General features: G+C 39.4%; 1 protein-coding gene across 1 annotated transcript in view; it reads left to right on the forward strand.

Annotated features, from left to right (window-relative positions):
* Window positions 1–17240, forward strand: part of ctnna2 (catenin (cadherin-associated protein), alpha 2) — a 361900-nt gene that overhangs the window by 316096 nt on the left and 28564 nt on the right. Inside the window, exons 10-12 of the mRNA XM_083924298.1 lie at window positions 7314–7406; window positions 9260–9416; window positions 10408–10608. Coding sequence (XP_083780424.1) covers window positions 7314–7406; window positions 9260–9416; window positions 10408–10608 — 451 coding nt within the window. The remainder of the gene's footprint in view (window positions 1–7313; window positions 7407–9259; window positions 9417–10407; window positions 10609–17240) is intronic.

Consider the following 17240-nt stretch of genomic DNA (forward strand, 5'->3'; position numbering starts at 1 on the left):
TTTCTATTGTAAGGTTTGGTCAAAAGAGATGCATACAATAGCGGGAGCTAACGTAGAAGCAACTTTGTTAACCAGCTTTGTTGACCATATGGAATCAGGTCAGCAAACTTCTATATTTCTATAAAGGGCCTTCCTTCTGGATTTTTAAAAACTCTTACAGTTCAGCAGCACATAATGAAAAACCCAGCGTAACTTGCCTTAGTAAACAAAATGAAAACCGTTTTTTTCTGTTTCGCCTTTATCAGTTTTGTTGTTACATTGTAGTCTGGGGTTGGTTTTGTTCATCTTCTATTTTTCACCAATAAAAGTGTAAATGCTCATTTTAATTAACATTAATTACACTGTCTATGATGTAAAGTGGAACCTGCACTCCTTGCCCACTCTACTAGGTACACCTATACAATCTAATGCAATTTAATACAACAGCTCTGCCACATATTCTACCTTTATGAAGCTTATAATTCCCAGTTTTTGTCAAAACTCTCCAAGAATTGAACTAGATGTTTATTGGTGAGGTCAAAGTTAGCGGTGGTGTTGTGCTAGACTGCATTATATTGAAATATGTAATTTTTTTCACCCTCATGATTGCAAATGGGGTGGGCAAAACTTTAGCAAGACCTCTGATTATAATGTGGTCCAGTTCAACACCACTTCAAACTATAACCTCAATATAAATACATTTTATGGAGTAATGTATTAGTTTATTTGTAAAACATGACAGTTGCAGAAGCAGCATACATTGTATAAAGCTGAAGATAATTTCCAAAACAGTCCCTTGATAAGTATTGATAGTGCAAGTAATTATTAAGATTACACTTCAAAATCTGAAAATCAGTATATAAAATAATCAAAAACAAACCAACCTATAAGTACAATACACAAACATGTATTAACTCAAGTTCACAAATAATATATTGCTAAATTAATAACTCTCTAACAGCATTAATCCAAACTAAACATAATCATTTTTGAAAAGGTTCCATTTATGGTTGAGCTGTTGAATTGGATTGCATCAGATTTTTTCTACCTAATAATGTGGCACAGACTGGTCAATGGCATGGTTTCTATATTCCTCCATATGAAGGAGACCTTGTAATTATGAATTTTTCTTACTATTAAGAAATATTTTCATCCTGCATGTATGTTTATGAATTCATCAAAGAGACAGAAATGATTCAAATCTCCACCTTATTTTAAATCATCTTGATGTTATGCGAGAGTGAACCCCTGATTGTCTGTCAAGTGCCTGAACTCTAATTTTTATCTCACATTAGAAATAATCAGACACTCTTTGTTTCTGTGTGTGTGTGTGTTTTCATTTGTGTTCGCAACGGCATCTGCATGCATGGAGTTGATTAACTAAACCAGTGGTCTGCCGGGAGGCAGTGTGTGTATTGTATCCCAGTCAGCCACGTATTAGTGGACCTGTCACTTAGTAAACAGTGACTTAAACTCATTCCCCATTCTGAGTTACAAAGTGTAGAGAGAACTCCTAAGTGCATTAGAGTCACTTGTAATTTAGGTCCTCTTTGTCTCAGGCAAGGGGTGGTGTAGCAGAGGAAGCAATTAAACAGCACACTGCAATCAAAATGACTTCCAAAGCCATTCCTTAATTTGGGATCATGTTGCATCCTCACCATACGAGAAAATATATTATTATATATATAGACTATTTGATTGTCTTGATTGCTATTTGTTGTCCAGTATATTTTGCAATATTAGCTACGAGTTATATACAAATTAGGTTTTATTAAAATGGTGTTCCCTGTGTGTTTGTCACTCAAAAAGGAAATGTTTGTTATATGTACTTATTTTCAAAGGCAGGGTTTATAGTCAGACACTGCAGGTTGGCGACTCCTGACGCTTTAAATTTCCTGTTGGCTTGACCTTGACGCAACCTTGACATCTGGTGTAACCTAATGTTGTGCACCTTAACCTGTTTCTGTCACCTATGGTCCATGTGTTGTAGGTACAGCAATCACCACTGGGAGCTGACAGCTCTTAGTGAAAACAAATAGAACTACTCTTGCTGGGCATGCCTGTAATTGTTTCACAGTCTGCATACAGTATTCCCCTGTTACATGTTCTGCTCCATCTATGTTAACAGACTGATTTATTTATTATTTATTTACTGTGTGTGTGAGTGCATGTGTACAAAAGCGGTAGAGAGGCAGAAAAAGAACATTGAGCTACTCTGGTGGTTATGTGCATTTGAAAGAAATAAAACACAACCCTTTAGCCCATGTCAATAGAGCCCTAGCCAACACCACCTGCAACAAGTAAGCATCAAGATGACAGAGTTTTAATGGAACCAAGTGCCTCCCTGTTACATCACATAACTTAAAATGTCATTCCCACTGATTGCTTCTTCCACTCCCATTCTTTTCCTTTTCAAGTCGCCTTCCTGCTTCTTCCTTAGGCAAAGCTGTTGTGCCTAGCACCTTGGCTGACACCGGCTCTATTAGTCGTTCTTGAGAGTTTGTAACTGGAAGGGTGATTTGTGTGGTGTTGCCGCCCGAAATGGCTGTAGAAATGGCATGTTTTACGGGGGCACTGACCGTCCTGAGTGAACCAAGGAGAGTCTTCTTCTGGCTCAGCTCTCCTGCTCTTTGGCACACCCACTCAAGTGTTCTCTCCATCCAGAACGTTCATTAAAAAAAATGGGGATAAAAGTACATTTTCAAAAGTTTTAGGCATAAGGATTGATAGGTAGGTACAACTAAGAGGAGATTCATGAGATTACATGGAGATTAACTGATTGTGCATTGTGCGCAGACTGTGTTAAATAGCAATAAAGAGAGACTGTTAAGATATTATTTAATGTATTACCATCATCAGTGCTTCCTGACAATAGATTTGAGTTTCTCAGTAACAATCCCCTTCCTAAAGAAAAATGGGGTAAAAAATTACACTGTCAGATCTATTTTCAGTTATTCAGCTCCGTTTAGGTGATTTAGATAGCATACATGAGAATGCCCATCTCTCCAACTGCAGTGGAAACCTTCATCAAATTAGAATTGAAGTGATTATCCAGGGCAGAGCAAAAGGACAAAATCGATAGTTCTTTGTTCGAGGCTAAAATGAGGAATGAGCATTCAGCAGGGATCTCTCTCTATTGCTCCCTTTCTCTCCCTCTCTCTCACACACAGAGGCATACACGTACAAATGCACTCACCTCTTTGCATATCCTTTTCCAACATCCTTGACCGTATCTGCATGAGGCTTGCGTGATGTAGCCTCAAACCTTCTGTCTTGGTTTTTCCCTCCTCTCTTTTGAAAAAATAAGAAATAAAACCCTCAAAGGAGAGGCACTTCCTTGGATAATTGCAATTAGTAGTTTTGGCTCTATATTGCAACGTTGGCCCTGGCCCAGCTATCTGTGTTGGGATAACAGGGAGTGGGAGTGGGCCTGTTGGGCATGTATCCACCCTCCAGAAAGCCCTCTGCCCCTTTGCCTCACACGGGCCCAGTGAATGCTCACATTGGCTGCTGGGCCTGAGCAAAACTAGAGAAAAGAAACTACAGTATAAAGACAAAAAGAAAGTACTAACTTTCCGCTGGCCTGGTACCAAAATTACATTGTAATTGGGGAGATAAGGCTAAGAGGAAAAAAAAAAGTTGAACTTTGTCCTACTTCTTAAAAGCCTGCCACTTTATGGAGATGCAGGGAATGACATATAAAGACTGTTATTCAACAAGATTGTTGGTGGGATTTCAGTTTCAGCCCACAAACCAGGTTGTATGAGGGAAGAAAATCTCACGCCACAGACATTCTCGATTTACTGTAAGTCCATTGCATTTAGAAATCAGACAGGACAGCATTGTGTCAGTCAGAAACCAAAACAACAACCAAAGAAGGATGCTTCTTTCCGCTGGAGTTCATTTAAAGGAAAATATAACTGAATTTTGAACAGTAATGGCTTGCTTTGACCATCTTCACAACATAAAGTTTCTGGAACATGCTTTGTATAGTTTACTGTAATGTACAAGAAGAACTTAAATTATGCTGGAATTGTCCTTTAAATTATGCTTTACATAAACCGTCTGCAAGCAACCACTCACATTTATGTGGATCACAGACTCTCAATCACACTCTGTTTCTCTCTTACACCCACACACACACACACACACACACACACACAAACAGTCTGCACACACATACACACACTGCTTCACATAAAGGACTGCAATCCATCAATGTGCTCATTGCTGTCATGAGTAAAGAGACAGAGCTCTAAGCAAGACTCCTCTAACACAAATTTGATTTACCTCAATTTGCCTCAAACAGTGACATGTGAGCACTAGAAGTGCTAATACAGACAGGCACCTTTTGCTGCCAACAGGCATGTGTCTGTTAAGCTCAATTTCAAAGCCCCGGCTCCTGCTGCAGTCTGATTTACTTAAGGATGGTATTGGATTATATAGAGTTTGAAGTTATGAAAATTAACTGTGAAATAAATGACATTGTGGTGAAATATGATGGTTTCACTTGGGAATGCGGCAGCTGTTTCTCACAGAACTAAGTTGATAGAGATGTGTGGTTTTAAATATTGTGTAGCACCTCTGATAGTTCCTACCTTTTTTTAAATTCAATCAAAAAGTCCCCATTTGTCTGTCTGTCTGATATACTGCATAGAGATACAAAATCTTCAAATGCCATCAATCAAATATGAATAGCTTAAAAAAATTAAGACAGATTTGCAGACGGACATTTTCCAAGATTTTAGTAGTGCTCAGCCTGATGTACTTTTCAAAAAATGACTTTCCCGGATAAAGGGTGCAGGTTGGAAACAGGTTATCAAGAAACCAAACCTTGATAGAAGGACAGACTTAAATCAAATACATATCATACATAGAAATCATCTGGCAGCTTGATTATACAAGAAAATAACTCTATGCAGCACCAAGCCTTAAACTGATTTAGGCATGCCAGTCATGTATCACAGGCATGGAAATATAAACCTAATGATTTAGGCTTTCAATGAACATACTGTATGAACCTGGCCATTTTGGATCTGAATGACTTGAACTACATCAAGACCACTGAGCTCTATACATTTCAACTAGGGATGCTCGATATTGGCTTTTCTGCCAATATCCGATATTCCGATATTGTCCAATCCTTAATTTCCGATACCGATATCATCCGATACCGATATATGCAGCCTTTTTACACCAAAATTCATCACTTATCACCTATTATGGAATTAACACATTATGTCTAATTCTATTGTGATGCCCCACTGGATGCATACATAAATGCAACACGGCTTTTAAATGTAAACACAGTCTGTACAAAATAAGTTATTGAAAAAAGTGCCATTCATTTATTTGTTTGTGTTTTTAGAGAGAATATTTTGCCTCAAACAAAACTACAGACAACATCACAACAAGGAAGATGCATATCTTCAGTCCAGAGTAGTAAACAAACATAGTAATCTTTTTCCAGACTGAGTAACGACCGAGCCATAACTTGGCAAATAATACAATCAATAAATCAGCAGTTAAGCTCAACATGCTAACCCTGTATTGGATCTAACGGATACAGCACCAGAAATTACCTTCTCGACGTGACTGTAAACAATGCTGTACAGTTCGGGTAAACACTGGTCTGAGAAATACTTGTGACTGGGCGTTATTCAGACATAACGGGGCTCCAGGAACTCCACACGTTTGGTGAATCCGGCATCCTGAACGATAGAAAAAGTTTGTTTCTCGGTGTCGGCTGTTGCTTCTTTTCATCACTGTGCTGCACAGATGTAGCGTTTAACTCTGCATGATTCTTCTTGAGGTGAGTGATCAAATGTGATGTATTAAAGGAAGACGCCTTGTTTCCTCCTCTCATAACTAACGCCTTGCAGTCATTGCAAAGCGCACATTCACTGTTAGTAGATGACACTTGGAAATACTTCCAAACCACGAACATCTCATGCACCGGGAGAGCTGAAGCTTGTTAGCCACGGTTAGCAACCTACGAGTGAAGCGTGTTGTTGTTGTTATACGTCATCAAGCACGCGCCTGTAAACGGCCCGTGTTGCATTCAGGTACACTCGGAAATGCTGAAGCCTACGGCCCGTGTTGCATTCAGGTACACTCGGAAATGCTGAAGCCTACAGAACTAACATCGGTTGTAAAAACCCGATACCGATAATTCCCGATATTACATTTTTAACTCAATATCGGCCGATAATATCGGTGGGCCGATATTATCGGACATCCCTAATTTCAACATTTGCTGTGTCATTCTACTATGTCACTAACATTCTTGACATGCATGCAAAAATTTAGAGGTATGTACCGCCAGGGGTGTGTAAAATTTAGTTTAAGCATGTGAGACTAATCCAACATCTACATCCTCCCCAGAATAGTTAGTATGTTTGTGTTATTGTGTGACTTTGGTGTTTTGAAAGGTTAGGAGCTACTAAAACTAACCGTCAGCGATAGACCAACAACTTCCATGCCCTGCGAGGTAAAATGACTAATCTTTGATGAGAGCCTAGATAACAATTTCAGTTCCCCCCACATAAACTTTAACAGGGCTTTCTATTGGCCAGGTAAAGTAGTGATATTCGTATTATACCATGGCTGAAACTTGATTTTTTTTTTAGGTGGTGCTTAAAATATGTTTAGCTGCTGCCCCCATCCACAGCAGTATATTTCTTACCTTCTGTGAATGTCCTCCTCCCTTCTTCTCAAAAGTGGTGACACACTCACCACTATCTACTTACTCTGGTATACTAACAATGGATAAGAACCTCACACAACCCCACTTCAAAAAAATCGGAAGTTTCTCTTTAATAATAATTAATGTCTTTCTCTGACCTTTCAGCAAATACTGCTGTGCAGGGATTTTTTTATTTTATCTTAATGCAATTCTGATGTAAGTAATTAGGGACAAATCCAAATTTCTCCTACATATGTATCCTCCTATGCATTCTAAAATTCCGTCAGTGTTTCCTTGCTTAACTACAGAGAAGGGATAGTGACACAAAGAAGAAACTGTGAACTAAAAAAGACTAGGATTTTTCGGACAGGATGTGGACTGTTAATTTTGTCCCCTCACATTAGAATTGTATTAGGACAGGGTCTCTACAGCCAGTACGGACAGAAAGAGCAAGTGAAACAACCACATAGGACAACCTACATAGGGGTATGTAAATGTTCTTTTAAGACATACGATCTTGGTTATGTACAAGTGGTTTTCAGTGGGGAGTATCCCATAGTGGGAACAGGAAAACGTTTCTGTGCTGTTGACCTTCAGGTGAAAGTCATTTGGTTATAAGCTGTGTTCTTTTTTTGCTTGCTTTATTCAGGTAGCCAACCTGGCTTGCTCCATCTCCAACAACGAAGAGGGTGTGAAGTTGGTTCGAATGGCTGCCACCCAAATTGACAGCCTATGTCCACAGGTGAGGACATAAAAAACACCTTCTTCCCATAATAAACGACTCTCACTCATTACTCAAGGACTAGTCTAAATGTCACCATAATTATAAACTCTTCTGAATTCATCTCAAATGAGAATCTTTAGAGAGTTTTTAATTATTGGAATAGCTAGAAATGACAGAGACATACTCGTGGTTGGCAGAATGGGAGGAAGAGCTATGAGCAATGTGTAGGTGGACCTTGTGGTACTGTTTTTTTTTCAGGATGCAAGCGAAGGAGAAGGTGAAAAATTGATCTATTGTTTCCAAGGTTAATGTTAGGCCTTATTCACACGGGACCTAACATAATAATGAGAGATTAAGTAGGCAGGCTGAATTTAAGATTCAGGACCTAATGTGCCAGTCCCACTATGCACACCTGCTGAGACCCACTAACTTAGAAAACTTGGGGAGGAACTGTCTCCTGGTACCTCTTGGCAATGCTCAACACAGACAGATTAAAAAAATAGACACAGACTTTGTAGCTAGGGAAGGAGGAACAAAGAGGGGGTGGAACAAAGAGAAATATTTCCATCTGTCGTGGGTAGAGTTAACCCAGGTCCCTTATCTTCACACATGCAAACACACACACACACACACACACACACGCACACACACACACACACACACACAGACAAATACACAACCGCAGACTGCCATGTCTAGATCATAGCGTCTCTTTTCCTACATTAGATTAATTTAGCTAAAGCTATATCTAAAAAGCAGGAAGTGATAAAGAACAGAGAGAAAAAAAAAAAGCTACTTCTGGTTTAAGTTCACTTGCCAGCTGTCATAGTGATATTACCGATACGGCCTGTCCTACAAGTCTGTTGATGGCAAGAGTCTCAGTAGGATGTTGCTAATCTAAAAATAAAAATAAAAATAATATAAGGCATGATTAACCTTTTTTTAAATTTTCATCACTAAAGTCCCTTTACTGAAGCTAAATGTCAAGATACTTTTCAAGCTAGTTAGAAATGGTACATCTTTTTAATACATCCATGCATTTTCTATAACAACAAATGTAAGTCTTGTGATATCTCACATTTTTATTTTTCTAAACAATCCCATGAAAAGACCAACACCAGTAATTCAATCCTACAATCTAATTTTGTCTGAATGGCCCAAGCCTCATATAGCTTGTTTCTCTGTCCCATAGACATCTCCTCTTTTCAAAAATCCATCAATTTCTTTATTAAAATGGTACAGTGTAGTTTTTCATACTGTTCTTTTTCACTGTTTTTACATAAAACTACAAAAAGTAAAACACTGTAAGCACCGTATGTAATCCATATATGTATTATTGTATAAACCAAGTCTGGAGCAAAGAAGGTAGAGTGTAGTGTAAAAGCGCTTAAATCCACGTAGAGAGAAGGGTCACATAAGTGGACGGGTCCAAAAACACAGGACTTTCACCCGGGGGACAAGTGTTCATGTCCAGGAAGTACTAAGCCAAACCACAAGCTTTTTTATCTAATCTAAGCCAAGTCGTTTTGGTTCCTAAAGTTAACCATCACACTCACCTACCAGTTGCCGTTGCATAGCTTCGAGTGTCATTTCATAGAATCTCATGCTAACCCATTTCACATCGTTACATGAAATATCAAAGGAGGGAAGGGTGGAAAGAGTTGTCCCACCGAGATCTGTGTAAAAGGAACATTAAGCATGGCGGAACTGCATGAACACACACTTGGCGCAAACAATGTTGTATTACACATCACTCCTCTTTTGTTTCCAGAACGCTGGCATGCTATCTAAAATTGGTACAGTGTAAAAAAGTACTTCTTTATGGCAGTATTGTGTAAAAGAGGCTAATGTTGCCCTTTTTTCCATGTTAGGTCATCAACGCTGCTCTCACTCTGGCTGCCCGTCCACAAAGCAAGGTGGCCCAGGATAATATGGATGTTTTCAAGGATCAGTGGGAGAAACAGGTGCGCATCCTGACCGAGGCTGTGGATGACATCACCTCTGTGGATGACTTCCTTTCTGTCTCAGGTATGAGGTAGCCTGGTTCACCGAATCTACAGGGCTGGGATAAAGCATGCGCCGGATGTCAGGCATCTTTTGCTGTCTCCGCTATCTATTTCTAAGGACACCGTCTGCTTTACTCTGCCTGAGATGACTGTCATTGGTTTAAAGAAATACAAACAGACCAGAGCATTTTCCCTCATCCCAGAATGATAAGCTGGTTGTAGCCAGACCATGCTCCAGCGCTGACACAGCGCTAAGGAGGGGTCCGGCAATGCGAAAATAGGTATGAGGAAATACAGCACAGATTCTTAATTGACTGGCTAATTGGAGAAAACAAACCACATGTTCCTAATTTCCACTCACTCAGTCACAGTTTTATTTAGTGACCGGTGGCTTCAAACATCAGGTTTGATGGGGTTTCTCAATGACAGCTCAATGTGAAAACCGAATCACAGTTTGGATAATAACAAATAAGAAACCAGTGATTAAAAACACGGCATGATAGAGCAAATCAGAGAAAACACAAAAAGCAAAACAACTTGAAAACAAATGGCTGTTTGTTTGGATGGTTTAGAAAATGGAACTTTTTTTTTTTCATTTAGTTTTATAGCTTTTGCCTTACATCTCCCACTCATTCGTCATTTTCTTAGGATTTTATAAATTTAGCTCTTGACATGTATACCAAAGTATAACATTGTAAATGTTAATCTAAAGGGACTTTGGCATCTCAATATCCAACATTCATTAAGTTATGGGGCACTTCTACCTTTTGTTCATTGGTAAATTTAAGACTGGCATGTTTATAAGAAGAAGAAGGTTAGATAAAATGAATTGTAATTGTTTGTGTTCATTCACATACAGGGAGAAAGCATAGCATTCAACTGTCTTTGCATCAACAGTTACAATAATAATCATTACTACACCAGTGAAGAATCCAAACATTATTTCTCCCACGAAGAGAAGCCATTTAGTCCGTCCAGTTCCATTCACTGTTGTTCTTTTTGCCTCTCCCAAGAGAACCACATCCTTGAAGATGTCAACAAATGTGTAATTGCTCTGCAAGAGGGAGACGTGGACACTCTTGACCGAACCGCTGGAGCTATCCGGGGCCGAGCTGCTCGTGTGGTCCACATCATTAACGCTGAGATGGAAAACTACGAGCCTGGGGTCTACACTGAGCGTGTGCTGGAGTCCATCAAGCTCCTGTCTGAGACTGGTTAGTGCACTGTACACAAAGCTGGTGTGGTAAAAGAAGTCACAGTTGAATGTATTGCAGTGTATTGTGAAGATTAATACAGTGTCTTTCACACTTGTAGTGTGCTTGCATCAAAGATTCTGCTACGACCCTTTTGGCAAGTTAAGCTACTTTCATGACACACACACACACACACACACACACACACACACACACACACACACACACACACACACACACACACACACACACACACACACACACACACATCCACACACTAGCACTTACGTCCTCAGTCTGGTCAGTGACTTACATACACATCTTAATTGCCTGGCTGCCCAGCGTCCTGCAGTTTGGACCAAACACAAACAAACTTGGCTCTAACACAAACCTTGGACACCACCTGTTCACACCTCTTCGGTTCTTGCCTCTCATACATTTTTCATCTATTTTTTTTCCCTCCGTCACTGTGCCTTCTGTGTCATGGCACATTCCAGGAGACCTGAGTTTATCCCTGTGGCAGACCAGACTCGAGGCCAACACATGTCTCAGTCCCACCTAAAGTAAAGATAAGTTCCCCCCCAAATTTGACTGAATGCTTTTCACAGTGGGGTGCGGGAACCCAGTGGGGAGTAAAGAGTCAACTTTTAGAGTTATTTTTAGGGCTGTGTTAGTCAAGTGTTATGTTGGCTTAGTATATACTGGATCGAACCTAATAATATCTGCAGCTTTGGAGTCTTATGGGTTTTCAAGTTTAAGGCGTTGTAGGTCAGACGAGTGTAGGGTCCACCATTATGATTTGCTATTATTAAATAAAAGCAATTAATGCTTCCTTATCCTTTCAGAATATTAACTTGTAAGCAACATTAAAGGCTCCGTGTGGGATTTTTGGCTGTTTTCTATGATAGGGTCCCCATTTTGTTTATCTCGTTCACATGTGCCTACAGGTGTTGCGATACACGTTCCTAACTAATGTCAACACACAATTCCACTGATTTACAGGTGGCGGTAACACAACACAAGATATGCTGCAATGCACAAGTAAAGACAGAGAAGAAGAACACTGCAAGATAGTAAATGTGAATGTAAGCTTTTGAGAGACTTTTGTTATGATTTGACACTGTCAATGATGCAGGATTTCAATGATGTGCACATTTCTTAAATCTCAAGAATACACATAAAATATTTTAGTGAGTAATTCAGAGTATAAAAACACATTCTTCTTTTACAAGAAAACTCCTTCAAGCTTTTAACTAATGGAATAATTGTGTGGCTAAAAAAAGGCTAACTTAACAGTGCTCTAGTGTCAATCGGGAAGACTTAATGATCCCATTTCAGATGTGAAAGTAAGAATTTATTTAACAATGTATGACGAATGATATTATTCAATGAGAGTCTTTGGCGATTAGAATCCATCGAGACTTCAGGTTAAAGGGGTAGTTAAGCCAAGTGCAGAGCAGAGAGTCCAGATGATGCTGCTGAAGACATTGAGTTGAATGGGGTGGAGGTGGCTGTTATCCATCGCCTGACGCCTGGAATTTTGTAATTTTTGACAACTACAGCCTGATTGACCGAGGACAAGGAGATCCCTGATAGGTTAGAGAGAAGTGATGACCCGCCTCCAATTAGCTGACTATTTAATGTCTCTGGAAGAAGCGACAGCAAGAGGGATGAGAAATAGGATAAGGGGGAACACTCTTCCTGTCTAAACTTTCGCTAAGCTACATTTGTAACTCTACTGAAGGTTGTAGCTTCCACTTTGATCACTAGTGTTCAATGTAGTAATATTTAAAAAATGAGTAAGCAGGAGACAGGGAGAGCGTGGGCCTGTGGCTGTTTCCTGTAAGCACACCAGTTTAGACCTTATGCATAACAAAGTTAGAAGAAGTCTCAGTAGAAAAAGATTCATCAGTTAATTTTTGTTTGCACTAGTTATGTTGCAACTTCATATGTCATAACAGTTTATATAACACAGGTGGTTCAGAGACTGAGAAGCAAGTGCTTCCATTAATGCAATCTTGTTCAAGGTATTATGTTAGGAAAGAAGAAAGCTTCTGCTGTCTTTTTTCATGAAATCAAATGAAACATCAAATATGCTTACATTGCCTTTTAGAAGTGCACCATTATGAAAGGTGGACAAACAAAAACAGAGGATGAAAGGAAATAAGTACGTTAGAAAGTATCCGTCCACAAGAATAAAATCAGACCACAAGCCCTTTTTTTTACAATAACCCCCCTCTCCTCATTCTATTTTTCTTCATTCTCGCCTAACCATCCCTACCCCGGTTTCTATCTCTCCCATTAGAGCCCATTTAGTGAGGCACTTTATCTATTGTTTTGCTCGTTACTTTCATCTGCTAGGATAATTGAGGGACCCAGTCCTCCCCCTTAACTAGCTGATAAGTAGCAAACAGCATTAGGTGAATCACGTGTGTCACATGTGGGCCCCTCTGCTGGCGCTCAACTCCATCATAATGGACTACATACAGTGCTAGTGATATGGTATCTTAAGCACATTCTGTTCTATTACTGCATAATTTAGTTTAATTGATTGGGGTAATTAATTGATGAAGTACAGTGGCAATATCTCGTGGACACTTAAGGTCAATTTCCTATGACCATAACCCTGTCACACACGAAGACTATATAATTGTGCTGCTGTTCTATTAATCCTCCATGGAGTACGGAGGTTGTTTCAAGAGTCAGCAGGACCCCAGAAGCATTATGTCAGCATTACTGAGACGACCAATGGAGAACTGTTGGTGATGCGGTATCATATTGATTGACCAATGATTTTTCTTTTTCTTTTTCTTCTTTCTTTTCTTATTTAAGAGTTAACATTAAAATGTATATATATATGTCTCACAATGAAAAGGGTATTAGCCGAATACTTTATACAAATGAGAAATGAGGAACACAATATCCGGATAAACAACATACCTGAACCAGAATGCAACAATAGGCATAAACAGAAGAAGAAAGCAAGATTACCTCAGTATAGTATCACTTTATTGAAGCATGTCTATTTTATGAGACTGTAGTTTTACTTCATTACATTTCAGAAATTCTGAAATATTTTCTCCATGTAATGGTTGCTATTTCTTTACAGAATTATGTTTTTCATGTAGAACTCCTAGAATAATATGATTGATTGTTGAAGGTGAAAGCTAGCCGAAAACTAGCCAAAGGCTGTCTATATGTATTAGTTCCACCACCCACACACTAAGTTACTGCACTGTACTTCTTACACTTTATACTGGAACTTTTAAGACTGGCAATGCTAAATGCAATAACACTTTTAGTACTAAGAAACATTTGCCACAGCACCTCAGTCTCATTGTTTGAATATTCTCACTGAGATAATAATAATAATGCACAGTGCCACTGAAAATTGAATCCAGTCACAGCCACTACTGCAGTTATAGACTTTCAGTCTGATTTTTACTACTTTGTCGACAAGAGAAGTAATAGTTGCATCAGATTAGATGTGCAGATGTAGACATGCTGATGTGTGCCATCTACAGGAAACTAATAACTTCAGCAAAATTACCTGTTGTGCCTCTTGCAGGAAATGAGTGTTACAGCTGCAGTATTTTTCTGTTTTTATAGTGGCTGTTTATATGTTCAGATGTTATGTTTTATATTTTATAGTGAAACCTGCAAAATGCAAGCTTTTTGTTAACTTTCCACTCAATACTGGGAGTTCCCACTGTTCTTAATGTCAGTGCCAGATTGCATATGTCCAAAAAAGAACAGGGTTCAACATGAAAATGACAAATGTGTTCAATTGAGACTTCATTAGCCGTTAGACGTCCTTTGTTTTTTATGTGCCAACATCATCATTTCTAAAGTTGCAGGTCTAAACTGCCACTACAACTGAGTTTGTGAATTAGTTACAAACCAGTTCCATACACAAATCAACTGACATCCATCAATTGCAATGTCAGTATCACTAAGGGTATTGGTATTGTAATTCTTTAAACAGTGCCCAGCCCTTTTGGCCGGTGTCATGTCTGACTTCACCTTAAGGTAAAGACTAAGATGCTGCAGGCAAGTCTCGGTGGCTACATGGCCTTAGACTCATGTCTTAAACATTAACAAGGCATCTTGTCCTCTCAATTGCGGGTGCTAATTGAGATGTTAAGACCAGGAACCAACAACTGTGTTATACCAGCGTTTCATTGGCTCCATATTTCTCCTTGATGAAGAGTGGTTGTTTTTCCCCTTCCTGTTTCCCTCTTAGTGGTGGTAGTTGGGTTTTTTTTAGGGGCTACCATGCCTATCTGATCTGGACCATAAAGCACTTATTGATCCTTGTGAACTTTTGCCTCCCTCTCCCCTCAGTCCTCACAGACCTGATGTCTATGGATTTGAACACAGTCAAGGAGAAATCTATAGCTGGGGGAAAAATGATTAAGTGTTGCTGAACAAAGAAAAAGGATATAGGACCACACACTTTTTAGAGGGTACTGAGTCCAATTAACTAGACTCTACCAAAAGATCAATAGCTGTCACCAAGGATTTCACTAAGCGTTTTGAGCAGGGATTTTAGTAGAATTCAGTGTTGTGGTCCCCTTCTTTTCTTTTCTCAGCGGTGTGCATGTGTAAAACATATATACTGTGTGTGTTTGTGTGTGTGTGTGTGTGTGTGTGTGTGTGTGTGTGTGTGTCTTTTAGTTGTCTGTTTGTGTTTTTATTTGATTGCCCCTGTGTTTATGCCCGTGGGCACTCAGCCAAGCACAGCCACTTGCCTGTCTTTCTGACAGCTGCCACATCAACACAGTACGCTTATCACAACCACCTGCCCTTTGACCTTGTCTCAATTTACCCATCTTTCGTTCTCATATTGAGTCTGGTCAGATTTATGGCCGGGCCAAATACAGGCAGCCAAGGCACACAACTCTTCGGTGTAAAGCTGAGCCATAGATTCCTGACAGACAGTCCACACATGGGCCCAGGATTGAAGCGTGTCCTTGAGAGGGAGAAAAATCAATAGCCTAATGGGAAAGTGGTTATAGCTTCTCTCTTTTCCCCTCTCCCTCCTTCTTCCCTGAGATACTTTTCTGCCCACTAACTCCCTGTGTTTAAACTAATCTCCTCCTCAAAAGAAGGGACAAATTTTAAAGTACATCATTAATGTGGAGCCTGGAGAGGGTAGATTAAAAAACTGATATATGGCATAAGTCAGTGTGCCATTTAGAGAAGCAGGGTGGTGTTGCTCCTGGTTATTTCATTGGGGCACAGTAAATAGGATTTAGCCAGGGTTTTGCAGTGAAAAAAAAAACACATGCACACTCTGCCACCCACATGGCATGCCTGTAAATCAGTGGATCAACTGCACTAAAAAGAATTGCAGCAGGGACTGAGGGGAATAAGTAAAGACACTTCATAAAAATAATTTCAAAACGGACCAGACTTAGTGGCTGGCCCAACTAAACTAAAATCAACTCAACATAAATATAGAGCGTTTATTTTAAAATTTTACTTTCTATCAGTATACCTTTTCAGCTACATCAATTAATCAATTTGTACTTAAGTGGGCTGACTCTTTAAACTTGTATACATTGTTATAATAATGGGAAAATAGGTTTTTACCAGAGAAGGAAGCAGATGGCTAACTTGCTAGAGGAGGAGGTAAGGCCTCTTAATCTGTGCCTAAATAGAGGCGGGAATAACAGTAGGAGGAGTGCTGATGAGTTAATTGCCATGAGAGAAGTAGTGCAGTCAGATATGTAGGTGAAACATTTTAACCAAGGTATGAGAACAGAGCAGTACTGCAAGCAGACTTAAACTAATAACCTTCAGTATTCTTTCAGATTTTCTACGGAGCTTTAAAGTTGGTGTGAGACCAAAAATCTTTGTTTTGCTATTACTTTAATGAGAGGGACATTTTTGAGACTGCATGCAGTAAAATGCCTCTAATGCAAAGTTTTAAGATCAGACTTTGTTGATCCCAGCAGGTAAGCAGATAGAGTACTTAATTAATCCCAGTGGGAATGTATTAGAGTGAAAGAATTCCAGAAGTGAAACACTACAGCTGTGATGTGTGTAGTATTGTCATTCAGTGTGTTGTTTAACTCCAGTAATCACTCTCATTTTACTGTAGCTTTGTCTTGGCATCTACCAACTCCCTAGGTAAGTATCAGAAGGGGGGTTTTTTTGCTCGTAAATGCTCCGCTATGTTTATTAACTAGTCACTAGATTTATCAATCTACAATTTAGTGCTGGGCCAGTATCAAACAGTGTGGTTTTACAGTAGAGCTTTTGGAACATGTAATGCTGAACAGTGAAGTTGCAGTATATATCCGGGTTATGTAATATATACACAATGTGTATATGAAAAACATATTTTAGAAATGGAAAAATACCATAATAGAACATATAATAAAATATAGGAGAACAGAAATAATAAAAAAGGGGTAATGTATTATAATTATACTTATTAAAAAGTGATATAACTAATAATATGCAATATGAGAAGTTCAGCCATCCGTGAGGAACTCTGAGTAGAACCGCCGCTCCTTTGCATTGAAAGGAGCCAGTTGAGGTGGTTCGGGCATCTAGTAAGGATGCCCCCTGGGCGCCCACCTAGGGAGGTGTTCCAGGCACGTCCAGCTGGGAGGAGGCCTTGGGGAAGACCCAGGACTAGGTGG

This window comes from Echiichthys vipera (genome assembly GCF_963691815.1).
Source record: "Echiichthys vipera genome assembly, chromosome: 2".
NCBI classification, from domain to species: Eukaryota; Metazoa; Chordata; class Actinopteri; order Perciformes; family Trachinidae; genus Echiichthys; species Echiichthys vipera.